Source organism: Helianthus annuus, chromosome 6 (genome assembly GCF_002127325.2).
Source record: "Helianthus annuus cultivar XRQ/B chromosome 6, HanXRQr2.0-SUNRISE, whole genome shotgun sequence".
NCBI classification, from domain to species: Eukaryota; Viridiplantae; Streptophyta; class Magnoliopsida; order Asterales; family Asteraceae; genus Helianthus; species Helianthus annuus.
This window is the reverse complement of record NC_035438.2, coordinates 28,579,449-28,607,421: the sequence shown is the minus strand read 5'-3', so window position 1 is coordinate 28,607,421 and position 27,973 is coordinate 28,579,449. Positions and strand designations below refer to the sequence as shown.

The window sequence follows — 27,973 nt, the reverse complement described above, 5'->3', positions numbered from 1 at the left end:
CAAGAAGAACAACAAACTATAATCATTCTGAATGCGTCGTTAACCGAAGAGGCGCTCTCGGTCACTGTTGGATTATCATCTGCCCGGGAAATTTGGCTTGCCCTCGAGGCGGCGTTTTGTAATACTTCTATTGAACGGGTTCAAAATTTACGGGATAATCTCCGTGCCTTGAAGAAAGGCGATAAAACTGTAGCGCAATTTGGTCGTGATTTTAAACCCATATGTGATCAACTACATGCCATTGGTCATCCTGTTGACTCAATGGACCAACTACACTGGTTCTTGTGTGGCCTTGGAGTTGCCATCGAAAATTTCTCAACCAATGTTCGATCTGTTCGGCCTATACCTAGCTTTGTTGATCTCTTGGCTAGTGCTAAAAGCCATGAGTTGTTCGTTAAAAATCTAAGGGATGATCATCATGTTCCTGCTGTTCAAACTGTTGCCTTTACGGCCCAGTCATCAAAGCCAAATAATTTCGACACCAAATCCGGTTCTCCTTCCTTTTGGCCCAGAACTTCATCGGCCCGCTTCCGGCCCAACCGAAGTCAACAGTCCTTTCCTCGTGCAAACAGGCCCATGTATGGAGGTACGAATCGCCCCTCTCGGCCTCCAACCTACCAACTCTGCCGCAAAACCGGCCACTATGCATCACAGTGCTACCACCTTGCTTCGTTTACTGCTTCGGTTACTCCATCTGATGATCAATTAGCACAGGCCTTTCATGCACAATGTCAACTAAACCCTAATGTCCCTGATTGGACTTCAAACACAGGTGCGACTTCTCACATGCTCCCAAATAATACTACTCTATCGACTTCTACACCTACTCAAGGTAATAAACATGTATGTTTCGGGAATGGAGAGTCGTTACCCATTACACATGTCGGCAATACTACACCTTTTGGTAAACTTGCTCTTAATGATGTTCTGGTGGTGACTAATATCACCAAAAACCTTCTTTCAATTGGTAAAACTTACTGAGGACATCCATGTTGATGTTATTTTTTCTCACCCTTATTTTTATATCCATGTTGACCAAGCAAACGCTAACCCGGGGGTGCCGTGAAGACGGTCTTTATGTTCTTCGAAATAATGATGAAGCTTTAGTATCTACTCACTCATGTCCTAAAGCTTCATTCGAACTATGGCATTCCCGACTTGGGCATGTCAATTTTGATGTCGTCCACTTACTTAAAAATAATGGTTGCTTGTTATTTACTTCGGTTTTGCCCAAACCGGGACTTTGTTCCCCATGTGAACTTGCTAAATCTAAACGACAACCTTTTGATATAAATAATAAGCGTGCTTCATCACCCCTAGATCTTGTCCATTGTGACTTATGGGGGCCATCCCCGATTAAATCGGTTGAAAACTTCTCATATTATGCTGCGTTTATTGATGATTATTCACGCTTTACTTGGTTATATCCATTGCGTGCAAAATCAGATTTTTTTGAGGCACTATCTATATTTGTTTCTTTTGTTCAAACGCAATTTTCATCAAAAAATAAAGTTTTTCAAAGTGATGGTGGCACGGAATTCACTAATCATCGTGTCCGCAAATTGTTTGAACAAAATGGAACATTTCATCGGATGTCATGCCCATATACACCGCAACAAAATGGTCGAGTTGAACGAAAACATAGACACATTGTTGATTGAAACGGGATTGGCCATGCTATTTCATGCTAAATTACCAGCACAATATTGGGTAAATGCTTTTTCGTCCGCTGTTTTCATTATTAACCGATTACCCACAACCTTACTAAATGGGAAGTCACCTATACCATCAAAAACCGTACTACTCGTCTTTTCGGTCCTTTGGTTGTGTGGTTCTAATGATTCTTTACTCAAAATGTTTGCGTTGTTGCGATTCTTTGCTTAATTCGAGATTACCATTTCCTGACGTTTTCCTTCGTTTCTTTTTTTTTTTTTTTTATATTCTATCAATATTGTCATCATCAAATCCAGATTTGTTTCTCCTTGTATAACAGCTATATTCATGGAGATATGTCTACCCAGATATACAAAATCAAAGACTCATGTTTGCTAGATATATATTCAAAACAAACAAACAACAAAATCCAATTTATCAACCTCATAATTTACAAAAACGAAACTGGATTAAACAATCCGAATTTTCAACCTCTATAAAAACAACAATAAATTCAGCACCATGGTAGCATCTTTCAACTACTGCCTTCTTCAGGGATCAAGTTATGAACACTTTGTTCTGTAGGCGTTCCCGGAATATATGGTACGAAACCACGACCACCAAAAACCGGACGCATGAAAGCATCATCAAATTTCCTCCAGTAATAGTGAACTGTGTGAGAAGGTTTTGCAAAGAACACCCGTAAATTTGAAGGGTGGAGTGCCGACCTGGTCTGGCCCGCTTCAGCTTCTGGGTCCCGCTCGTTTCCTAGAAGAGGAACAATGAAAGATTTCGGGCTTACAGGCTCAGAGGAAGCCATTCGGGACATGACTCTGGATGGAGGCAGCAACAGTCTCACTAAAGGCTTAGTTATCAATCCAAATACCTGCAAAAATTGTATAAAATAGAATAATAAATATAAATAAAACATGAATTCTTCCTGTGTGTGCTTATAGAATTTGTTATATCCGAAAAAAAAAAACTTACCATTGTACTAAATAGAACAACGGTGATAGTACTTGTTATCATGATTGCGTTCCCACGTAACGTTGTATGGCCTCCCTTAGTGAACTGCAACGTACAGGAATCAAATACGATGTCACATCATAAATTATTTAATTTTGTTATCAGCGGGTATTGTTAGAACCGTCAAACAGCTGACCTGGTTATAGGCAAGAGCCATAGAAACCGCACCTCTCATAAGACCAGCCCACCAAATCAAAACCTTAAAGAAAACAAAAGTTGATGTTAAAAGTTAAGGATTTGCTGTACATATGTGTTAAACTGGAAACGAGAGGAACACGCGTGTAACGAGATCATACTTGCTGTCTACAATTGATTTTCTCTCTTTCGTTCTTCTTTGTCAAGTTGGATAAATATGATAACGGGAAAACGAAGCATCCTCTTCCAAGTAAAACCAATCCCAATAAAATGGAGCTCACTCCAATTGATTTTCCGGGGCTGACAGTTAGGAAAACGACGATTATGGCTTTAAAAAACAGCATAGATATAGAGTTAAATAAAATTTAAAACAGAAAACAATACCTGTCTTGTACAAAGTGCCACTTTTCGATATCCAAAGCATCCATACCAACATAAAGAAAGATAAATAGCTCGGAAATAAACGATAATGTTGCAAAAGCATGCCTGAAAGAATGAGTGAGTAGATACAGGAATAATCAGATAATCAGCTTCAAAACGTGTATCCAAACACCGTGTAATAGAGGAGTAGACATACTTGGTTGTGACTCTTGATTTCTCGGTGACGTTATGCCAGGTGTAATGAGACATCACAATTCCGCAGAAGAAAACCGTAAGAATGCCACTCAAATAAAATAACTGCAAAAAAAAGAGTGTTATTAAACTATATAGAGGAAAACAATATAGCTTACAAAGTCAACAATGGAAGAAAATCTTACTTCAGCTAACATATATGAAAGGTAAGCCATTAAAATCATGATAGAGACTTCTCGGTCCGTTGAATGCCTATAAATTAGCAAAGTAAATAAGGGTACGAATATTTATCGAATAAATATCATCCCTATAAACTAATGTGTATATATACCTTCCAAAGTATAGTCTTTTTATGATATATGCGCTTAGTAGCCCAGCCTGCAAGAGTATAAGTAAAATGTCACATGATTATGTCTTTCAAGATAAATATGTAAGCATGTAGACTTACACCAACTCCTAAAAATGTGCTTGTGACGAATAAATAGAAAAAATTCCCGATTAAATGAAACGCATCGCTTGTTGTGATCCGAGATAAATCAAAGTGTTGGACTGCGTTGAAAATCACAACTGATGTAGCATCATTCACTACACCTTCCCCGAACACCAAACTGTATAACAAAGGGGTCTCGTCCTGATTGAGCACTTGCAAAGTGCAAACAGAATCTGTTGCGGAAAATATTGCTCCTAATGCTGGAAGAAAAACAAGGCTGAGAATGTTAGCAAATGAATAAATATTCACAAAAGCTGATGAAATAAAAGAGTCGGGTATTACCTAGAAAATCTCCTAGTTCAAGAGAACCGACATTCATTCTTTTGAAAATTTGTATAGCCCCTGTAAAGAAGTTATTAAAAGTTGTTCGATTGGCAAACCATGCAGTATATACAAATACGAGCATAAACAAAGAAAAAAGTATATACTCATAAACATAATTAAAGTCGACAATTCCCATTTCAGGATGTTATTATTCATAACTGATATTCGCTCTTTTATAGTGTTAGGCACTAAATAGGCATCTTGTGAGTATTTGTGTAGAGAAATTTAAAATGTCAACCGAATGTTGCAGTAATAGGAACATACTTACCTACATATATTTATTATGATATAATAAACAAAATGAAAATGTGTTGAAGTGAAGAAGTTGAGTGCGTACCAAATGATATGATGGTGAAGGATATCACAGTACCAACAGCACCGAATAGCACAATTGTCATGAAATTGCGAAAAAATTGTTTCTTCTTTACTTGAAACCTGTTGAGTTATCATTGCAAAGACAATAAGAACAAGGTAATAAGTTATAACCATAAAAAATTAAGAATTTACAAAAACAGCGGCCAAAAGAAAAATATGCGTATGTTATTGTATTTACGTGTGTATATAGTTTGATTGATTGAACATGTGCATGTGTCCCAAAAAAGAGCCAAAAAAGAGTCTCATATCTTGTGGTTAAGCATCTTTGAATCATAAACTGGCATCAGTTACCAAGCAAATCGATTAAAACACAACGTAAAACACAACACAAGTGTAGTCATTGGTCCAGTGACACATGCATACTTCATCTATATGACACCACCATAGCAAACTATGCAAAGTGCATCCAAGGAATATACCGCAGAAGTTGAATCGCCTTTCACCTCTTCCGCATGCAATAAAGATCATAACTATTACTTATAAGATCAATGATTGCCAAGTAGACATGACTTAATTGCTGAACAATCTTCTATTAATCTTAGATTCTTCTTGTGTTTAAATCATTAACCAACCTACCGAAGAACGGAGTATATTAACTGCAAATCTACGAATAAGCATTAAAAGCAAACAATGTTGAATCAAGACTTATTAAACTTGACTATATCGTACTATATATTTATGTTACTATTAAGTGTTACCCGAACACTGTGTTATGTAATAATGTTTTATTAGATTAGATATGTGACCGTTTAACGATTAAAAACAGTTAATGACAGATTGGCAGTTGATCATCAAATAGCCGTTAAACGGTTGTTGGTTAACTGTCCTATGATCACTCTATCGATAATGTAATAATCACCAAGTTTAATCGGTTCTCACTAATTCGTTTAAACCAACTTTCCGTGTTATTATCGTTCCCTACCAAAAGCAGTTATTATCGTTCCCTACCAAAAGCGTGTGCATTGCATTCTTTGATACCCAACAAACAGATCATAAATTTTGCAAATACTAAAACTCACCCAGCATTAAAAATAATTGGCGGAAGAAGATAAATGAAGAAAAGATCTTCACTAAACACAAACAGATGTGAATTTCTTCCTCCAGTGCTTAGTAAAATAATAGCACCTGTGCACAGACCCTGCATTGTCACCCAACAGCAAATCAATAATCAAATCAAACTCCTTACAATACCAACACAAGCACACTTACAATCAGAAGAGCAGTAATTGACTCATTCATCCACCTACTCTCCTCCAAAAGATGACCAATCACAATACAAGCACACAGAAGAGCAACAAACAGGTTCATATTCACCACAGCAGCATACTCAGATGCACCTAGTGATGAAGTATTCATCTTCCCCATCAATAACCCTAAATCAACCCCCATTGTAGCAAACAAACAGATGCCCTGCACATGCCAAACCAATGACCAAATTATTACACCTCAATCTAGGGATCGTGCAGATAAATTCGGTAAGGTATTTGGTAACCACTTTTTCAGAAATTCAGTAGTATCTGTATTTCTGTTACTGGTATTGTACCGATACCATACAGAGATGAGCATTTTATAACGAGTACCGTACCGATATCATAACGATACAGAACACACTTTTCAAGAAATTCGGTATCTGTATTTTCGGTACAGGTACAGTACCGATGGCTGTTTACTGAAAAGTACACTATGTGATTTTTTACTTATTTTAAAAATAAATAAAATTAGCAGAGACTAGGATCCATCATTTCTTCTTCTTGATACATAAAACATACAACTGTGTTATAAACATGAGATATAAACTAGTTAAATGAGTTGTATTCATGTTTAATATTTGTGTTATTCGGGCCTCGTCAGAGACAGACACGATTTGCCAGCCCTAACAGAGATGAGCATTTTGTAACGAGCACCAGTACTGTCCAATATCATATTGGTACAGTAGCGAGATATCGTACCAGTATCATATTGGTACAATACCGATCTCATCCCTACCGCATTCCATCAATCTCAGACAGATTAATAAACGAACAACAAAACATTAAAAATCACAACACCTGGTTTGAAATAACTGAAATTACCGAAATTCAGAGGTGAATAGGAGGAAATGAGAACCGGAAGAGCGAGATGATTGAATGTGTGGTTCAGAAATTGAAGATAAAATGTGAATTTTGAAGAAACATGAAGAGCATTAGGTGTTGGTTGAGAGAAAGCATGGACGAACCAGGGGTGGAGGTGGAGTTCATATATGGAGGGAGAGAGAAAAACGAGGGGGAAGTTTAAATGTCGGTACCTTAAACTATTGACTTGTAAATGTTTGGTCCATTGTTATTTTATTATTGTAATATAGTAATTGTAATATAGTATTTTCAAAGTGGTGGTTGGAAACAAATAGGTTTGTAAACTGGTTGAATGAATACGAACGAGGCTTTGTTTGCTTAACTTTAATTGAATAAATGATCGAACATGAATGGTTAAACGAACAGGGTTTTGTTGTCTGTGTTCGCCTGTTAACGGTATGAATGAACGACTCATAAATGTGATAAACATGCATAATTGAGCTAGCACAAATCAAAACATAAAAGCAAGCACGAACATGAATATGTTGAATCTAAAAGGTTAATGAAACTGTAATTGGTAACATTTTAATTTCGTAAACCTAGACTAAGCTATAACGGGCAGAGAAATTTAATGAATATATAAACGCACGTAAGTGAACGAACTTAGACACGTATAAACTAACTAACACAAATGAATGTAAAAAAAAGTTAGTGAACGAATGTTCACAAACGGTTTATTAAACATTTGATTCGTTTATAAGGCTAAAAACATAGGTGATGAAGTACAAGTGAGAAAGAGTAAAAGAAAAAAAGAAAGGGATTGAAAAAGAAGAAAATGGAAGTTAGAGGACCCACTAGTAAGGAGGAATAATGTCTATACGAGGATACACGCTCATTTCCTTTTTTTATGCTAACCAATCATTACTTTCATTCTTTCGCTCTCACTCGCTCACTTTTTGCCTTTTTGGGTTATTTAGGCACCATCTTTGCCCTTCCCCACACCAGCTTTTACTAAGTCCACACCCCATGTCTTTTAAATGACAATATTACCCTCCACAATATGAAGCAGGTTATATGCAGAAATCAAATCTATATTAAGATGTTTTGAATTTTAGAATTTTCATAATCGATCGTGTGCATTTCGATACCCAAACCCAGTTATATAGAAATATTTTACTCCATGGTTACCTTTGGTCGCACCATTGTCCAGCTATGATGCATAAATGAACAGGACAGTTATAATGATACGACGAAACGATTACAACAGTGCGTCTAAAAGCTACTCGTAATTTAATGAACGCATACCATCAACTTAAAACATGAATGATAAACGAACCTAGACACAAAATGCAAATCCGAAACATTTAAGATGAGTATGGCGCTAAGTGATACCTGTCCCGATACACGAAAAATACATATACAATTACCTAAAACATACCATAAGCATTTTCATTCTAGTTCTATATTCTTTGGAGTTTGGGAATAGAATTACCTAAAGCATACCATAAGCAATTTCGTTCTAGTTTTATATTCCTTTGGAGTTTGGAAATAGAGTATCTACTAATCCAGTTACTTTTTAAAATTTATAAATATATATTTTTTTAACTGTTTTAGGTAATAAAATTATATAAGGGTGGAAGGGACACCATCGGTGAACCATTTTTGCCGAGCGGTGAAGTGCTGCCAACAACCATTCGGTGAGTGGTGAAGGGTTGAAACGGTGAGTAATCACCGATTTGGGGAAGAGGAGAGAGAAGGGAGAGAGATGAGGTTAATGGTGGGTCTCACTCTCATTCAACCAATTCCAAATTTATCTTTTTAAAAAAAAAATTATTTACCACTCTTCATGTGTTTGAGCACCCCTAGTTTTTGAGTGCAAAATAGGGAGTAAAGGGGGACTTATGACGAGTAATTTTTAACTAATGTGTATACTAATACTGATCGACAATGAATAATTGGATATCGATACCTCATAGATATAAAACCGTATATGATTTACGATTTTACAATCATTCATGAGAATTACACTACTAATACTCCGTCCAAAATACAATCCCTACCCTAAGATACACATGTAAAGTTCAACATCTTCTTCACACTTTTTACAAAAACTTATTCTTCACATGAACCTACCATTTTCCCTTGGTTGAGCTTAAAATTATATATGGAGTTGTAAAACATGAATTATTACTCTAATATGAGTTTGCCATCTCATGCTTCTAAGGGTTTTCTTTATAATAATTCACTTATTATTTAATTTGAGTTTTTTTTTTTTTTTTTGAAAGGTTAATTTGAGTTTTCTTTAATAACTTGTATTGGTTAAAATTTTAGAAAAGGCTAAATACACAGTGATGTGCTTTTTTCCAACATTCTAATAAATTTTATTTAACATGAAATTGTATGCAATATAAAGTATATTTATAGCGTAAATTGTATGGAGTATCGATAGTGTACCGAAACGAAACTGAATGAACAACATCACTACTAGTATTCATTTGTATGGTTTCATGTGAGTCGGTTTCGGTATTATCACAATACCGTACCACCATAACTGATACGAGGTTCGGTTTCATTTGTGTATTTACTTATTTTCAATTTAAGTATTTTCGATACCAATACGGAATAATTTATTTTTGTTATCATTCAGATATAAATCTTATTGAAAATAGACTTGCATTCAAAATAAAATATTTTTTGGCATCGTAAATTATAAATCCAATACCGGTAACGTACCGATACCGACCAAGCAATATCGGTACTAATATTCGTTTTTATGGTTTTCATTCGATGTAAAACACGCCTCAATACCTTTTGGGCATGTCATGTCTTCATTTTTATATTTTTTATTAAATAAGACAACTTTTACGTAATTAAACATAATGTCATTGTAAAACAAAAATTTTATATTTTGTAATACATTCATGTTTTCCGCTAAATTAGTGTAAAATTTCCACCAATATAATACATTAAGTATTTTAACTCTTATATTATTTTAGCATATGCCTAATAAGGAAGGAATATAACTCATCATCATACTCAGTAAATCTCACCACAGTAAATCTCACCAGTAGCAAAGTTAAGGTAGGGTCTGGGGAGGGTAAGATGTAGACAACCTTACCTTTAGGGATGGCAATGGGTCGGGTTCGGGCCGGGTATCGGTAATCTCATACCCATACCCGGTTGTAAAATCGTATCTCATACCCGGCCCAATATCCGTCTGGTATTTTTCAGGTAATTACCCGTCGAGTATCGGGTATACCCATTAGTTTGTTAAAAGATATACGTTGTATTATAAACAAAAAATGTACATCACATACATATAACTTAGATAATAAATTAATAATAACTTTATAATACTTATACACTTACATGTATATACTTCACGACTTATAAAATATAAATACTATTATCAAATACATATACTAAAAGAAAATTTAATTTTTCACATTATGAACATACTAAAATAAACCACTAATAGACAAAGTTAATAAAAAAATAAAAATATAAATTAAAAAATTCGAGTATATAGTTCGGGTAATCGGGTCGGTTATCACCTAATCTCATACCCGACCCATACCCACGAAAATTTTTAAAACTAATCCTATACCTGGCCCAATACCCGTCGGGTTTCGGATATACCCGTCGGGCTCAGTATTTTTGCCATCCCTACTTACCTCTACCCCATAGAAATAGAGAGGCTGCTTCCAGTGATACCCCCGACTCGATAGTAGTTTTGCATCATGCCTTGGACATAAGGCACATAACACTCAGCAATTGAGACAAATGTCGATTAGTGCATGTACCCCCCTTGTCTTTCGGCTATCAACGCCGCCACATGATACATAATTAACCATCCCCCTCTTTTAACCCCATATTTTGTTAAAATTTTGTATAGTTGATGATTGCAAAAGGGATGCCTCTATCACTAATTAGTGCTTTTGGGGCACCAAAACGAGAAAATAATCGTTTTAAGAATTTTATCACAACTCTACCATCGTTGGTTGGAAGAGCTTCGGCCTCGGCCTATTTGGACACGTAATCAACCGCTACAAGAATGTATTTATTACCTTTTGACGGTGGGAAAGGTCCCATAAAATCCATACCCCAGACATCAAAAATTTCACAAATAAGAATGCCTTTTTAGGGCATTTCATTTCTTGTAGAGATATTACCGGTTCGTTGGCATGCATCACAAGTTTGAATGAAATTGTATGCATCCTTATGGATGGTTAGCCAATAAAATCCTGAATCAAGTACCTTTCATGCAGTGCTTGCGACTCCATGATGTCCTCCATACGATCCTTCATGACAATAGCGAAGAATTTGTCTTGCTTCTTGACCATGGACGCATCTTCGAATAAGTTGATCGGCGCATATTTTAAAAAGATATGGGTCTTCCCAAAAATAGTGTCTTACATCGGCAAAGAATTTTTTTTCTTTATTGATGTAACCAACCTTTGACTAAAATGCCACTAGCGAGGTAGTTAGCATAGTCGGCGTACCACAGTTCTTCTTGGTATTCAACCATTTCCAAAGATTCGGTGGGGAACTTTTCATTGATGAGCTCTTCTCGAGTCGACTCCAAAGCGGGATCTTCTAAGCGTGACAAATGGTCAGCGGCGGTATTTTCGGCTCCTTGTTTATCTTTTATTTCAATGTCGAATTCTTGGAGGAGAGGAATCCACCGGATCAAACGTGGTTTGGCATGTTGTTTCTTGAAGAGGTATCCAAATGGTCAGCGGCGGTATTTTCGGCTCCTCGTTTATCTTTTATTTCAATGTCGAATTCTTGGAGGAGAAGAATCCACCGGATCAAACGTGGTTTGGCATGTTGTTTCTTGAAGAGGTATCGAATGGCGGCGTGATCCGTATAGACTACTGTTTTAGAAAGAACAAGATAGCAACGAAATTTATCAAAAGCAAATACTATGGCTAGTAACTCTTTTTCGGTTGTTGTATAATTTTCTTGAGCATCATTAAGAGTTTTACTTGCATAGTATATTGGGTGAAAATGTTTTTCTTTTCGTTGTCCTAGGACGGCTCCAACTGCAAAGTCACTTGCATCGCACATGATTTCAAAGGGTAATTTCCAATCGGGCGCTATCGTGATTGGTGCATTGACTAATATTTCTTTTAAGGTTAGAAATGCTTTGTTGCATTCCTCGTCAAAGACAAATGGTGCGTCTTTTTCAAGTAATTTTGTTAGAGGTCTAGAGATTTTTGAAAAATCTTTGATAAATCACCTATAAAATCCGGTATATCCTAAGAAACTTCGAATGGCTCGAACGAAGGAAGGTGGAGGTAGTCGGGAGATAGTGTCTATTTTGGCCCGATCCACTTCCATTCCTTCGTTTGAGATTTTGTGACCGAGTACTATTCCCTCCATTACCATGAAATTGCATTTTTTCCCAATTAAGGGTGAGGTTAGTTTCCTCACATCGGGATAGCTTTCGTTCAAGGTTATCGAGGCATTGGTCAAATGTATCTCCAAAGATAGAAAAATCATCCATGAAAACTTCCATAGTTTTTTTCTATCATATCGTGGAAGATGGCCACCATGCAACGTTGAAACGTAACGGTGGCATTGCATAGACCAAAAGGCATGCGTCGATAAGCAAAAGTTCCATAGGGACATGTAAAAGTTGTTTTTTCTTGGTCCTCCGGTGCTATGGAATTAGAAAATAACCGGAGAAACCACTGAGAAAACAACAAAATTTATGACCGGATAGTCTTTCTAACATTTTGTCAATGAAAGGTAAAGGAAGTGGTCTTTCCTTGTTGCTTCATTTAACTTATGATAGTCGATACAAACTCTCCATCCGGTGATGGTTCTTGTTGGTATTAGTTCATTTTTATCGTTTGTTATTACCGTCATACCTCGTTTCTTTGGAACTACTTGGACGGGACTTATCCATGGACTATCGGAAATGGGATAGATAAGTCTGGCGTCAAGTAACTTGATAACTTCATTTTTAACCACTTCTTAAACATTTAGATTTACTCTACGTTGTGGTTGTATCACCGTTTTATAGTCATCTTCCATCAAATTTTTGTGGGTGCACATGGATAGGTTGATGCCTTTGATATCCATGAGCCTCCATGCAATTGCATTTTTATGTTTTTTTCAAAAGCTTTATTAATTTTTCTTTTTCAAAAAGTGTTAGTTTAGAAGAAATGATGACGGGGAACTTACCATGTTCGTCTAAAAATGCGTATTCTAGACCTTTAGGTAGTTCCTTGAGTTCAAGTGGCGGTGGGTCTTCAAGAGACCTCTTATTTTCTTCCTTATTAAGGTTGATGGCCGAAAAGGTTTGCTCTATGGCAATTTCCTTTTCGACGAATTCTTCTTCTTCCGTATCGGGTGGTTCCGCTTCATCTTCGATTAAGGGGCCGTCATCATGAATTGGATATTTCATTGATTGGTCAAGATCGACTTACCTTTTGTCAGCCCCTAATAGAAGTGGTAGGTTGTTTCGCTTCCGTTGGGTCAAGGCTTGATGGCATTTTAAAAATGGTTGTCCCAACACGAGGGGGCATCATCTAAGATGACAAAGTCGGTTGGGACTACCTCTTGGCTTGTTTGAATTAAGACATTTTCAACTATTCCCGTAGTATTAATCGTTTTGCGATTCGAGAGAAAAATAGGAATTTTAAGAGGAGATAAATCACTTGTACCTAATTTTTCGAAAATATAGTTTGGCATTATGTTAACGCAAAGATCTTTATCGATTAGCACATTACTAACAAAGACGTTTTGAAAAAAAACATGGTATTGGTTTTATGTTCATTTCATGATATTCAACTTTTATTAGCGAAGTTTGATCATTTGTTATCGTAACGCTTACTATTTCTTCGATTTTAGTAGAAGTGTTTAACTCTTTTAAAAACTTAGCATGTGGAAAAACCAAACAATGATTTTCAAAAGAAGGTTGTAAAACGTGAATTTCCGAAAAAGTTTGATCAATTTAAGAATCGTTAGTTTTAGACTTAACTTCTTGTTGAGTTGGTTCATGCGTGAGTTTTTCATTTTGTTCTTATCTTTTTACCTCTTCGATTATTACCTCTTTAGTGCAAATAGCCTCTTCTTTTTCTCTAGATCTCTTAAGTAAGAGTTCTAGATTTTTGATACTTTCTATGAGTCTTTCGGCTTCGGGAATGATTGTTGGTGGAGTGTCGTAAACTTCAAACGGATTGGCATCCCAATCAAAGTCTGACTTTGGGAGCTCAAACCTTGGTTCTTCATAAGTGGAGTATGAAGAACTTGGTGTGGTGTATGAGGTTGATGGTCTAAAAAGGTCACAATATTGTATCGAATGGGGTTTTTCGCAAATGGTGCAATAAGGTTCCTCATAATCATCCTTAATGTAATAGGTGTAGTCTTTTGAGTAATAATCCATTGTATTGGAAGATACCCAGAAGAACAACGAGCCTCGGGATCAAAAACAGAATTCAAAAATTTAATAGAAGATTGACCACGGCCCCGTGCTGAACTGGCATGGCCCGTGGGCAGTTCTGTATCTGGGCGTTTTAAAAAGTTTTTAGAAAAAGTTGCAGCACAGGGGCGTGTCCCAGCAGGAAACAGAAAAAATTTTAAAAACAAGCGCGCAGTTTTGAAAAATGTTAGAATTTGATTAGGCCGCCGATTTTCAACTTCCTTAAAATCCTTGTGTCCCCGGCAACGGCGCCAAAAACTTGACGTGCGTGCGGTGTCTATATTTTTAGGTATATTTTTAGTTCTTTTTACTCGCCGATTTCAAGTTTTAAATTTATAAAACACGATATTCTACTATCACTCTACATACACGCTAGGGCAAGTGGACCCATCGCGAACGTAGTACAGTGATGGCAAGATATCGGGGTCATCCAAGGACACAAGTGCTTTTAATACCAGCTTATCGTCAACGTCTAATCGAATCAAACTTTGAGAAAAGATTTTTAAACTAACAAAAAGATAAAAACAGAAAAATAAAATAAAAATAAAAAAACAGATAGACAAGAAAGAATCACTTGGATCCGACTTATCTTTCATGTACCATTTTGATGATTTCCGCACTTTGGGCATTTTAAGAGATTATCTTAGTTATAGTAGTAGGCCCCTTTTATGAAGACGACATTACCCTCAACCTAGTGGTTTGAGTCAGCAAGGATACAATACCACTAGGTCGGAATATTGAAAGACAATTAAGTAAGTTATTAATGCAAAAGTGTCAGACTTGTACTAACACGGCCCCGTTTATCAATGGCACAACCCGTGGCCAATGTACTTGTTGTACTTCTTCAGATTCTGGAAATCCTAGAGTTGACCATGCCCCATGTTATTTTAGCACGGCCCCATATTGAGCTTGGAATTTGTCTTTTGTTGTTGTCTCTTTCTGCTGCAGTGAATTCCCACCGGGCACGGCCCGTGCTAGGTGAGCACGGACCCGTGCCAGAGCTTATGTTTTTTGTTATTTCTTGGGTTTGGATGTGGATGGGGGCTCGGCAAGTTGGTCAATCCTTCTTTATAGCATTTTATGTTGGTTTTTGCTGTCTTTTTACTTCTTTTGTTCTTTTAAGCTCTTTTAACCCTGTTTATTAAAAAGGAACAAAAACACAAGCTTTTTCCAACATTAGCACTAGAAAAAGGGTTGATTTTATATTTCATTTTATATAATTTATATGTTGTATTTTGAACACATCACTTGTATAGTAGTTTGGTCTAACTGATCTGTTTGGACCAATAATTTATTTTATTCTATGAAACAATAATGTAGAGACGTAGAGTCATCAAATTTCATTTATTATTTCATTTTGTAATATTGGCAAGTTATTTCTTAGGGCCTCCTCGAGAGCTCAAAGGGCTCTATGTGAATAGAAAATTTCGGCTCCTCTATTTTCAAGTAATTACGTGTAGCTTCAATAACAAATAACAACAAGAATTAATACAAACATACGATTAAACAATTTAATATAAACAAAAAAACTTAAATAAACATTTTAATATAAATAAAACAATATAAAGTAATAGAAAATAAGGGTGGAGATACAATAGAAAGTTTATTTGGCTAGGAAGGCTAGGAAGTGATCTTGACCATCCATTAAGTTAATCAAGGGCTAAGATTAAATCAGGGAAATTGAAAGGAAGAAAAGAGGCGCGTGAGTTTGTTCAAGGGCATTCTAGTCAATCCAAGCCAATAGTTTCTCTCTCCTCCAATCCCCCCCCCTATTTTTTAAACGTTAATAACTCTTTCATACGACATTTTTTATAAAAATTGCACCAAAAAACGAGCGTTTTTTTTATCTTTAAAACGAGTATACTATTGCAATATTTAAAAAAAAAAATTTAACCCGGTTGTGTAAAACGCAATAGAAAAACCACCAGTTACGTAAAACGCAATGAAAAAAAAACCTAAAAAATGACATTTTTCTAAAACGCAATGCACCAAAAACACAAAGAAATGACTTATTTGTAAAACGCAATGGCCAGAAAACACAAAGAAATGTCTTATTTCTAAAACGCAATGGACTGAAAACATATAAAAAAATGTTTTACCTAAAACGCAATGCACAAAAAACACAAAGAAATGTCTTATTTGTAAAACGCAATGGCTAGAAAACACAAAGAAATGTTTTATTTGTAAAACGCAATGCCAGAAAACACTTAAAAATGTCTCATTTCTAAAACGCAATGACCTAAAAAAACAAAAGAAAGTGTTCTCTGTAAAACGCAATGGACTGAAAACACCTAAAAATGTGTTTTACCTAAAACGCAATGACTAAAAACACTTCAAAAATGTGTTTTACCTAAAACGCAATGACTAAAAACACTTCAAAAATGTGTTTTACCTAAAACGCAATGACTAAAGATACTTAAAAATGTGTTTTTTCTAAAACTCAATAGCCAGAAAACACATAAAACTCTCTTATTTCTAAAACGCAATGGGCACATAAAATTGTTTGTGAACTGTTTTTAAATTGTCTGTGAGCTGTCTGAATTGTCTACGACTTTCATGTCTTCGAAATGAGCCAATCTCTTATTTCAACCCCAGCCAGGGGCTCTGCCCCTTGGACCCCGCCAGGGGCTGCCGCCCCTGGGACCCCGCTACCAGGGGCTGCCGCCCCCGGACCCCCGCCAAGATCGTAAAACGCAATGGCTAAATAAAAACCCAGATCGTGAAAATGAAATTAAAGAATTTCTTACATTGATCGAAGCCGGTTCCTTCATCAATTGACGAAATTTGAATGATAGAAACACTTATCAGCAATTGAATCGAACAAATCAAATGATTATCTTCAAAATCATCAGAAAAAACGAGATTTTGAATTAAATTAAACTGGGTTTTCTTCGAAATAAGCTGAAGAACACGTTGATCGGGTGGTTGAATCATTGATTGATGACGAAAATCACACTATAATGTAGTGATTATTGAGATAGTAAGTGAAGAAAAGGTTGGAGATGGTGGGTTTTGAAGTAACTGGGGAGAAGAAGGAAGAAGAAATGATGAGATTGACTAAAATACCCTTTCTCTTTATTTTAAAATTTGCCACATGTCATAATCCTATGGCTTCCTATCCTTCCTAGCGAAAATTAACTTCTTATTTGATCTTTTCACTAGAAAACAAATCAAATAAAAAGAAACTTATAAATGAATATGAATATCTATATGTATTGAGATACAAAATCAATATTTTTAGAACCTTTTTTCTTCTTTATGCTTGGTCATGTGCTCAGAGTAATTTAACTAATTTAACTAAATTAACCGTAAATTAGACACTAAGTTATACTCTAGACTCTCTAAAACTAAACTACTGACATGCAAGTGAACATATCAACTCTAGTAAAGCTAAAGTAAGTCCGGATATCAAACCCACGAGACTCCTATTGAAAACGTGAACTAGACTAGATTTATTTATCTACATTACTGATTTTATTGTTTTTATGTTTTGATGGGGTTTTTTTAACAATTCTAAATGCAATTACTTAAAAGATTAACTAACGCGAACTCAGACACGAACTATGACTGTAGGTGAAATCAGATGATGATAAAAGCACTACCTAGGTTTAAAATCCTATTCGTTAATCATGGTTTTCTATCAGTTTGGTAACTAGGATGGAACCGAGATCTATGAGACTAAACTAATTGGGAATCCTAAAGGAACCTCGACCCTTCTCAAGATGTCCAGAAAGAAACCTAAAAATTGTTGAACACAATGGTTAATTGAATCGCCTCACAGCAAATCCAATAATGCTAAAGTACCTAAAAGACGGTCAACCTCACAGTGTGACAATCTCAATGCACCCTAAAGTGTAAAGGGGTAATATAAGAACAATTATTCAGATTTAGGTAAGCAAACTATCAAAAGACAATAAAGACTCGCTCACACGCAATCAAATCCCTAAACCGTCTAGTGACGAAGACAAATCTAACTAATCCTCACCTCATGGCTATTAGAGTAGGCAGAACACTTAAAACCTCTAAATCCTTAATCACAGTTCCTACAAGAATCGTCGACAATTAACCGCAAACTAATCGTAAACACACAGTAGGCGACCTAACTAGCATTCATACATGACAAACCATCACTAAAACGCAAGATGGACTATGAATAAGTTTAAAGTAGTATTAAGCATGCATACACAACGAAATTCATAAACAAGACAATTTACTAAAGCATTAATCCATCAGTTTGTTACCAAAAACCGTTTGAAAATCAATTGTCAACGAATGTTCATCACAAAACCTAGATAGCTACTAGAGTTTTAGACCATAATCATCTTTAAATAGTAAACTAAAGTCAAAACAAGTTCAATATTCATGACAGGAATCAAAGGAAACAAGGAAAAGATGAACCGAATGTTAAACACTCGAGAAATCACGATCCCGAGGCTTGAAACCTTGAATCCTGGCGTCTTGAACCTTCAAATTCACCTTCCTCAGCTGCTTTGGGCCATCATAGAAACATAGATAGGGTCGACGACGGAACGAACAACGAAACTTGTTCGTCCAAAGTTTCCATAAATGTGTTTTTGAGACGAAATAGGGTTTTAAATATCAAACTTAGACGACAGAATAAGATTTCCCGAATTTTGAGCCTGTCGCGTCGCGCGACGGGCATTGGATCACTTGTCGCGTAACGCGACAACGTTAAAAAACGCGTGGTGTCTTTTCCCCCCTCGCGTCACGCGACGGGTTTCTACATACCTTGTCGCGCGACGCGACAAGGCTAAATTTCACCATTTTTTGTTTCGTTTATTTTCCCAATCCTTCATGACTCGTCCGGAAGCTCGGTTTTCTCCATTTCCGCTCATTTTCACTTCCTTTTTTCCTCTGAACCCCTGCAAAACACAAATGACTAAGTATCTTGCAGAACCAATAATAAAACGACACAAAACTTATCGAAACTGTACAAACTATATATCAAAAATAGATGTATTTTACAAGACATCACTTGGGGTTCAGGACCCCAAACTTGAACAAATGAAAACAAAAAAGATCACAGAAAAAAGAATGTTGCCATGTCTCGAACCAAAGACTCATGTATTGACAAGTAGGCATAGAACCATTAGAGCTACATTAATGCTAATCTTCATTTGGGGGACCGTAAATATTTTATATATAAATATAACAAAAGAAAAGCTTTTTGTGCCCTAAAAAATTTTGAGCCTTGTTCGCTGGCACACCCTGTAAGACAATCATGTTATTTCTTATATTCTGAACATTACCATTTGGACCAACGGTAGCCTCGTGACTTACTTTATGGGAGGTTGTGAGTTGGAGTCTCGCTTGGAGCAATTTACTCCGGGTAAAGCCTAGTTGTGGGTTTCCTCATGGGCGAATGGGCCAGGTTACCATGTTTGTTCTTCGGCTGGAACAATTATCTAAATTGTTAAAGAAAGATTTTGTATTTAGAAAAATATATATACTTCTGTTTTAATTCTCCAATTCAATGTGCGCCATTTAGATTCTTGTAACCTTAGTAAAACTAATATGCATGGTTATAGAAATCGTTAATCGCTAGTCGGCCGGTGGGGTGGGGACTAGCAATTAATCGGGATTAATAGTAACTGATCGGAAACTAATCGAGATTAATCAACGATTAATCGGGGATTAATCCGCGTCTAGTCGGGATTATTACAACCAGAGATCTGATACAAGCATATAGATACAGCCATATAGGTATATGCATATAGTACAGTACACAAAAACAAACATCTATTCAAATACCTACAAGAAATACAAATGAATACAGACAGACACATCAGTTAACTCAAATCCATGATATAATTACCAAGTTCGCACCAACAGTCAAAGCAAATATCATTTTTTTTTTACAAAAGTCAACACCCCCTCTCAAAGTCAACGGCACTTCCCCTCTTTTATCTGCCACAAATATCGTTAAAACCAACATACCAGACAACCAGCAAGTAGAGCTACAACAAACTCACTCTTATTTGCTCATGAAAAAAACACAAACACATGATAACCAACCAACCAACCAACCTTAAACTCCATCACTCATTTGTAGCATCAAAACTACCACCACCCCTTGTGTTTGTCCTCTTCCTGTCTCTCCAATTCTCTCCCCAAACTTTAGCCTCCGCAACGGCCCGTTCTCTATCAAGATCCCGGTTCCTAGCCCGACCCGTATTCGCCGGACTGCCCCTTTGAGAATCCGGGTCATCCACCAAACCCCATTTCCTACCCGACCCGTTACTGCTTTCACCATCCCCGACATCGGGACGAGTGTTGATTTTTCTGTAATCAGGAGAGTTTTTGCCAGTAGAAGGGGACCCGAGGGGGCGTGGTTCACGCATGGACCCGTCAAAAGGGTCCAGACCACCTTCACTAGGGTTCCTACGGTCGGCACGGCTTCTGGGAGTACCTGACCCGCTGCCTCGGCTGGCTCGCTCGGTACGGGCCGCTTCGGGGTCGTAGGGTTGAGAGGCTAAGTAGGTTAAAGCGGTTACAACATCGCCAATTAGAGGTCGTGTGGCTGCTTGTTCTTGTAAGCACATTGCTGCAACTGCAAGTGCTTGGTAAAGCCCTCTCACTGGATAACGCCCTTGCAATAATGGATCGGCCATTTTTGGGAATTTCCTCCTGTCTTTGAAAAGCGGCCGGGCCTACAAGTTACAAAAAGAAAAAGTGAAATACATGGACTCCATTGAAATCCAAATACCTGATGCTTATGCTTCTATTCTTTACGAGAGGTGGCAAAATGGACGGGTTGGGTAAAGCGTAAAACATATGTTGATACTAACAAATTTAAATTCGGGTCGATACACCTCATCAAAAGTATAGCCTATAAAATGGCCTATAAAATATTTTCAATATATGGAGGACCTTAATGAAATAGGTTGAATAATTGGGTGGCCTCCACATATATTATCCCTTTAAAATTTTATAAATGATTAATGTATTAAATATGATTTCAAAAACTACATTTAAACAATAATTTAATTATGTGTTTGACCCATAGAAGATAAGATGCAACTCAACTCATTTTACGATAAATGTATGGAAATTCCACCTCTACGAAAAAATAATATAAAAGAATTATTATCGCACCGTGGTGCATATATAAATTCTAAAAAATTGATATATGCTCTTAAAGATAATATATGCCAAGTGGCCTTAGGAGGATTTGTAGGCACATCTTTAAAGAGGATGTATCATTTCTCATATTTTTTCAATGCATAAAAACTCCCAAATTTCATTAAAAAATACATTTGCTGAAATAATTTTTAAGAAATAAATTTTCTTAGTTATTACAAATAGTATTTTGACTCGACAATTACCCGTTTTGACCCGTTACACGTCCCTCCCATTTTGCCACCTTTACAGGTAGATTTAACAATAAACTTGAAAGTTAAATGCATGATGAGTAAACGTACCCAAGCAACAAGATTATGCTCTCCAGGAGCACGGGTATTGTCAATGGCTTTCCGTCCAGTAATAAGTTCAAGAAAAACAACACCAAAACTGTAGACATCGGATTTCAAAGTGAGTTGACCAGTCATGGCATATTCGGGAGCACAGTAGCCATATGTGCCCATAACCCTGGTGGAAACGTGTGTTTTATCACCAACAGGACCCAGTTTTGCAAGTCCAAAATCAGAGAGTTTAGGGTGGAATCCTTCGTTAAGAAGAATGTTGGATGATTTTAAGTCTCGGTATATGACAGGCGGGTTTGCTTTGTCATGTAAATATTCCAAACCCTTGGCTGCACCTGCAGCTATTTTCATTCTTGTGTTCCAGTCCAAAGGTTCTTTATCTGGTGGAAGATCTGAAAAAAAAAAAAAAAAAAAAAAAAAACGGACGATGACAGTAAGTTCTAAGCAAGTTTGTTACAAGTTTATATGATATAAATATGATTATCAAGATTAGATACTAGAGGTAGAAATGGGCTGTGTTTTTGTTAGAAGACCAGACAGACAATCGTAGCGTTCGTTAATTATCCACTGTCTACATGTGTTCTGCAGAACTATGTCTATGTAGCTTTTTAGTGTAAATTTTTTTAACGACAATTTTTTATACCTAAATACCACCCAACCTTGCACTTGCAAGGATTAAGTTAAGTACGTTGGGTTATACATTGTGCTATCACTTCCAATATTCCGAGCTTGAAATGTGATTGTTTGTTTCTTATCTCATATTTTGGTGGGCCGTTTGTTCTTCTTCCTTGGTTTAATTGTAAATTCGTTAACATTGGTTTAGTTCACTAGCAAGTAATCTTTTTTGTTTTACTTTTCACAATCAAGTGAAACGTGTAATACACTAATACTAACCAGTAACTACATGCTCCTCGTGAACACAATACCCTACTTACCCTAACTATCTAGATTAATTGGCTTTTTGAATGACTTAACGACGTTCATCAACTATTATATTATAGTTTTTGTAACACATTTAGACGAAAAATGTTGGCTAGTCATCGCAACCGTACCAGTCCATTCCGGCCTGTACAAATTAGCAAAATATGACATGTTTCAACCTGGACACCTTTTTGACCCGCTACCCAACCAACATCAAAGGCTTACAGTTCAATGTGCTACAAATCTAATAATGGAAACTTCGAGGGTTTATATCTGATATTTAGGATCAAAACATGAGATCTCTAGAAATAATTTTGTTTAACACTAGAAAATCATTAAGTCTTAAATTGTGTGTAAAGGGGATACCATGAGTATATTATCTTATTCTTATTTATATGTTACTATTGTAAGATGTAACAAATAAGGATAAACAAACAACAAGAAGCAAATTGCTGCCAAGTGGAATGAAAGTTATCCATAATGAGTACCTCCTAAGGAAACACCAATTGACCCGAAACACATATTGTCCAGAAAATATTATAAACGCCTTGCGTGTCATATATGATTACAAGAATGACATGATATAAGTAATAATCTTTGAATAAAATGAGTTGGAAGGTTTTATTCATTATTCATTAATAGTAAACTTCAAGCATGACTGGTTTCCTTTTTAGCTTATGGTACATGCACTAATCGGCATTTATCCCAACTGCTGAGTGTTATGTGCCTTATGTCCAAGGCTTGATGCAAAACTACTATTGAGTCGGGGGTCTCACTGGAAGTAGCCTCTCTATTCCTACGGTGGAGAGGTAAGGCTGTCTACATCTTACCCTCCTCGGACCCTACCTTGGCTTTGCTATTGGTGGGATTTACGGAGTATGATGACGATGACGATGACGATGATGATTTCACCCCTTTGACCTGACCCATTAGAAATAATGCACAACCTGAATCGATATCGGTACCATTACTTAAGGCCGACTAAATGTATAACAAACACTAAGTGTTCCAATGGAAGTGTATTTTCCAAAACCTACTTTCTTCACTAGCTTCGATCCAGCTAAGCAAAACCAAGAGAGCTAAAAAATAGTCAATCTTCACAAACTCAAAAAAAAAAAAAAAAAAAAAAAAAAATACCACTGAAAACCAAATTCACACATAATCTAAATAAAGAAACTCATGGATGGCTTTTTACCAGAGGTTGTGCTTGTTGTGAAGTCTATGGTAGGTAGATTTGGTAAATACCAATAGCAGTTGTCTATAATGATTGTTGATAATCTAATCATGGTGTGAATAGGGTTTTCTCTTTTTATTCTTAAGATTAGGCTCCAATACAATTTGAAGAATGGTCCTTGTAAATCACAAAAGATTTAGATAATGCCAAATACAACCACACAGAGTGATTAACGGGGATGATATGAGGTGAATTTGGGGTTCTAGTTGAATCCAAACAAAAGAAGCAGAGGCACCTATGTACAAATGCGAGGATGAAAAGATTACGAGTGGGCGTTTGGATGTTGATTATCTAATCAAGTCACAATACAAACAACAACTGTGCCCAGTAAATCCCACAAATAGCAAACCTATTGGTAGGGTCTGGGAGGGTGGATGTAGGCAAAAGTTACCTCTATCCCTAGGAATAAACCCCCGGCACCTCTTCACATGATCAACTCACAATAGTAAGTACAAAATGTTTAAACAAAATTATTCTTCTTATGATCATCTAATTTAATTGTATTTTCCCTTATTTATAATCAGTTCCATACTTCTACAACAGAACAGACTATTAGATATAATAAAATAACAAGACTCAAACTCCCATTTCACAATCTGCCTCTCCTTTTCTAGTAAAAAAAGTGTCTTTTTGGTCATGTTATCTATTAATTCCTAAAAACATTCCATTATCTGTTTATCAAAACTTCAAACAGAAGAGTGCATCCAAACCATAGTTATTAAAAGCCATCGCCTCTTGCGCCTAGGCCCAATTTCCTAGCGAGGGAGGCAATTGCGCCTTAAGTCAAGGCAGTTGCGCTTTGATTCTCCAGGTGATGGTTCATGCACAGATTCCGGCGAGATTCCTAGATTCTTGAGAGTTTTCGGCCAAATTCTCTAAATTCTGGCAAGATTCTAGCTAGATTTCTATTTTTATCAAACGAAACTACTTTTCTACACTAATAAACTAGCATTTTATAACTTTTGGTACTAAATAGACGATATTAACTGTTATATAATAGCTTTAGATTATTTTATTTGAAGAATAGTATTAATTTTCTATTATATAAAAATATTTTTAGTTTTTCTTTTTTGCTGTACGCTTTTTTTTTCTCAGGCCCGCGCTTTTTTTTGCGCCTTGCGCCTAGGCCCCAGGCGAGGCCTATGTGCCTAACGCCTTTAATAACTATGATCCAAACACTATCTTTTACAGTCCATATTACCACGACCGAGTATCTAAATCTAACTACTTCGTATCACATAAATCATACTCACTTTCAAAACACACATCCAAACACCCCCTAAAAAATATGCCCGAACAAGACAAGGATTTGACGACTTAAGGGTGCATTTGTATGCATACTAATGTTCAACTCAGAAAACAATGTCATATCATGATTTCATCTACTTTGTATGTCACATCTATAAGTTCCACTAATTGAAAATTTAGCTAACGAGTGTCGAGTAATGATGTATAAAAATTAAATAGATGAAGAAATAAATATGACCGTGTAAATGATCCTCGAGCGATCCCAAAGGCATAAACTCATAAACAAGAAGGCGTTGGTCTCCATCCGCACAATAACCTATCAAATTCACAAGATTTGGATGATGCAAGAGGCTAAGCATCAAAACCTCCACCAAAAACTCTCTATTCCCTTGAAGACCATTTCTATCAAGCTGCTTCACTGCAACTACCTGCAAAACATTTCGTTTCAGGATGATGCTTAAGACTGATACTATAAAAGTATAAATTACAGCAAGACTGTTATATCAAGTTGACTAATAATGTTGCAATATCAGTTGTCAAAATGTAGGCATGTGACGAAACATAAATTAAAATTAAATTTCCAAATGCAATTCACCTGTCCTGTGCTATCCAAACGACCTTTGTAAACACGCCCAAAACCCCCTTCACCTAGCATCGACTCAGCCCTAAAATTATTGGTTGCTGTAGCAAGCTCACGAAACGTAAACGTCTGTGCTGCAATATTTGCAGTCTGTCCCTCTTTCACAACCATCTGCTCTTTCTTAGGATCCAAACTAACACGAGATTTCGATTTCCCTACAACAATGATAAAAACCAAACACACATAAAACCAAAGCAATAGCACATTTTTCCAACCAGATCTTCAAGATTACAATTCTTGAACCACCACATTATATCAAATCAAGAACCCAATCAACCCACCAGATCAGACTAAAAAACCAAACCCACCAACACAACCACACAAATCACATAAAAAACAAAACTTTAAGATGAAAAAGTGTTGAATTACCTGAACTAACCCTACTAACATGATGAGATTGATTACCAACTGAACCCTCTTTCCCTGCATCCTTCTTAACCACTTCTTTCACACCATTTCCTTTATCTGATTCACCAAAGCATGGAAAACACCCACCCATGCCAAACCCAAACAAACCCACAAATTATATCAGATGGGTGTGTGTTTGTGTGTGTGTATATATATATCGATATACAACAAGATATAAAGATACCCCCTTTTGCTATCTTTCTCTATACATACACAATTATACACATAAAAAGATTGTCTTTATTAACCTAAAGGGGCTGAAATCAAAAACCCACTAAGGTTTTTTGTTCCATCAACAGTAACTTGTTGGTGAGCAAAGAACGAAAGCAGATCAACAAATGAAGAAAGGGGGGGTTGAAGAAAAAGAATAGAATAGAATAGAATAATAATATCTTATCAGATTGTTAATAAGTGAAAAAGATTGGATTTTTGGGGCGGTTAATTAAGTAGAATTAGGTGAAGTAGATATGAGGGAGAGTTTTTGGGGCTTTTTTGTGGGTATTCCGCGTATCTTTTTGTCCCTCGGAATACGAGCAAATTACGGGTTTGGACCATCATTAACGGCTCCGGTGGTTTTTGTGTTGGGTGGTGGGTGGGTCCCCCAACTAGAAGAAGATATGTGCTTTCATACTTTGTTTGAGAAGGGTAAGACTAAAATTATACAATACTTTGAGAAGGGTAAGACTAAAATTATACAAAAATCTCAATGTGAAAAACTTGTAATTTTTATACTTATTTCTTTTTTCTTTTTACATTTTAGTGATAAATATTCTTTGTAATTGTATCGTATTGTATATTCCTTATAATAGGAGATTATATTATATGGATATAAATACAGAACATATTTAAATATTAATCCCTCTAATATATGAACATGTATAAACTTAATATATAATGTCTAATATTCCTCCTGGCAGAGGATCCTGTACATTGATCCAGAAGTGTAAGAAGTGTATTATAACACTATATGACACCATATAAACACCGTATAACATGATGTAACACCATATAACACTATGTAACACTATATAACAAATATAACACTATATTTTGTCTGATAGCATGTCTATGATAGATGTATAGTGTTATATATTGTTATATAGTGTTATATAGTGTTACATAGTGTTATATGGTGTTGTATGGTGTTACATAGTGTTATACGGTGTTTATATGGTGTTATATAGTGTTATAATACACTTCTCACACTTCTGAATTAATGTACATTATCCCTAACCATATTCCCTCTCAAGCTAAGACCGGAAAACGCGTCGAAACTTGTCACGTAGAATCTCAAATATGTCAGAAGATAACGGCTTTGTGAATACATCAACAATTTGGTCATGTGTAGATATAAATTGAACAGAAATTTTCCCCTAAGCAACCTTTTATCTTTTATCTGACAAAATGGAAATCAATCTCTACGTGTTTAGTTCGAGCATGAAAGATTGGATTTGCTAACATGTAAGTTGCTCCAAGGTTATTACACCATAAAACAGGAGTTGATTTCTCCAGAATCTGTAGTTCACGCAAAAGAGATTCAAGCCAAGTAAGCTCAACGACAGCATCTGCTAAAGCCTTGTATTCAGATTCAATGGATAACCGAGAGACAGTTCATTGTTTTCTTGCTGACCAAGAGACAAGATTCGATCCAAGATAAATGGCAAATCCCCCGGTGGATCTACGGTCATCAGGGCAACCAGCCCAATCAACATCAAAAAAGGTAGTAAGGGACCGGTAGTGAGCATTTGTATAGGCATGTAATGTGGACCAGGAGGCACATTGAAAAAGTAGACCATGCTCTCAGGTTCCTTGTAAATATCGAAGAACACGTTTGACCGGAGACCAATGATTTTCTGTTCAAGAATGCATAAACTGACAGACTTTGTTGACTGCAAAGGCAATGTTAGGACGAGTAAGTGTAAGATACTGAAGAGCCCCAACAATCTGTCGATAGCGAACCGGATTTTCAAAGAGTGGGTTGCCACCCAAGGTCAGATTTGTCGAAGTAGAGTTAGGTGATT

General features: G+C 36.3%; 2 protein-coding genes across 2 annotated transcripts; both read right to left on the bottom strand.

The window, feature by feature from the left end:
• Positions 1-2,024: 2,024 nt before the first annotated feature.
• LOC110865109 (sodium/hydrogen exchanger 2) lies at positions 2,025-6,829 on the bottom strand. Its single transcript, XM_022114324.2, has 14 exons — positions 6,649-6,829; positions 5,786-5,986; positions 5,596-5,714; positions 4,539-4,636; positions 4,160-4,219; positions 3,836-4,077; positions 3,719-3,765; positions 3,573-3,639; positions 3,392-3,492; positions 3,199-3,300; positions 2,976-3,114; positions 2,816-2,878; positions 2,641-2,724; positions 2,025-2,539 (listed from the first exon to the last, which is right to left on the bottom strand). The coding sequence occupies exons 2-14, from the start codon at positions 5,963-5,965 to the stop codon at positions 2,189-2,191; spliced, it is 1,653 nt and encodes a 550-aa protein (XP_021970016.1). The 5' UTR covers positions 5,966-5,986; positions 6,649-6,829; the 3' UTR covers positions 2,025-2,188.
• Positions 6,830-19,703: 12,874 nt separating this feature from the next.
• LOC110865111 (serine/threonine-protein kinase PBL27) lies at positions 19,704-26,478 on the bottom strand. Its single transcript, XM_022114326.2, has 5 exons — positions 25,914-26,478; positions 25,500-25,699; positions 25,143-25,332; positions 21,502-21,893; positions 19,704-20,730 (listed from the first exon to the last, which is right to left on the bottom strand). The coding sequence occupies exons 1-5, from the start codon at positions 26,041-26,043 to the stop codon at positions 20,119-20,121; spliced, it is 1,524 nt and encodes a 507-aa protein (XP_021970018.1). The 5' UTR covers positions 26,044-26,478; the 3' UTR covers positions 19,704-20,118.
• Between the last annotated feature and the right edge of the window lie 1,495 nt (positions 26,479-27,973).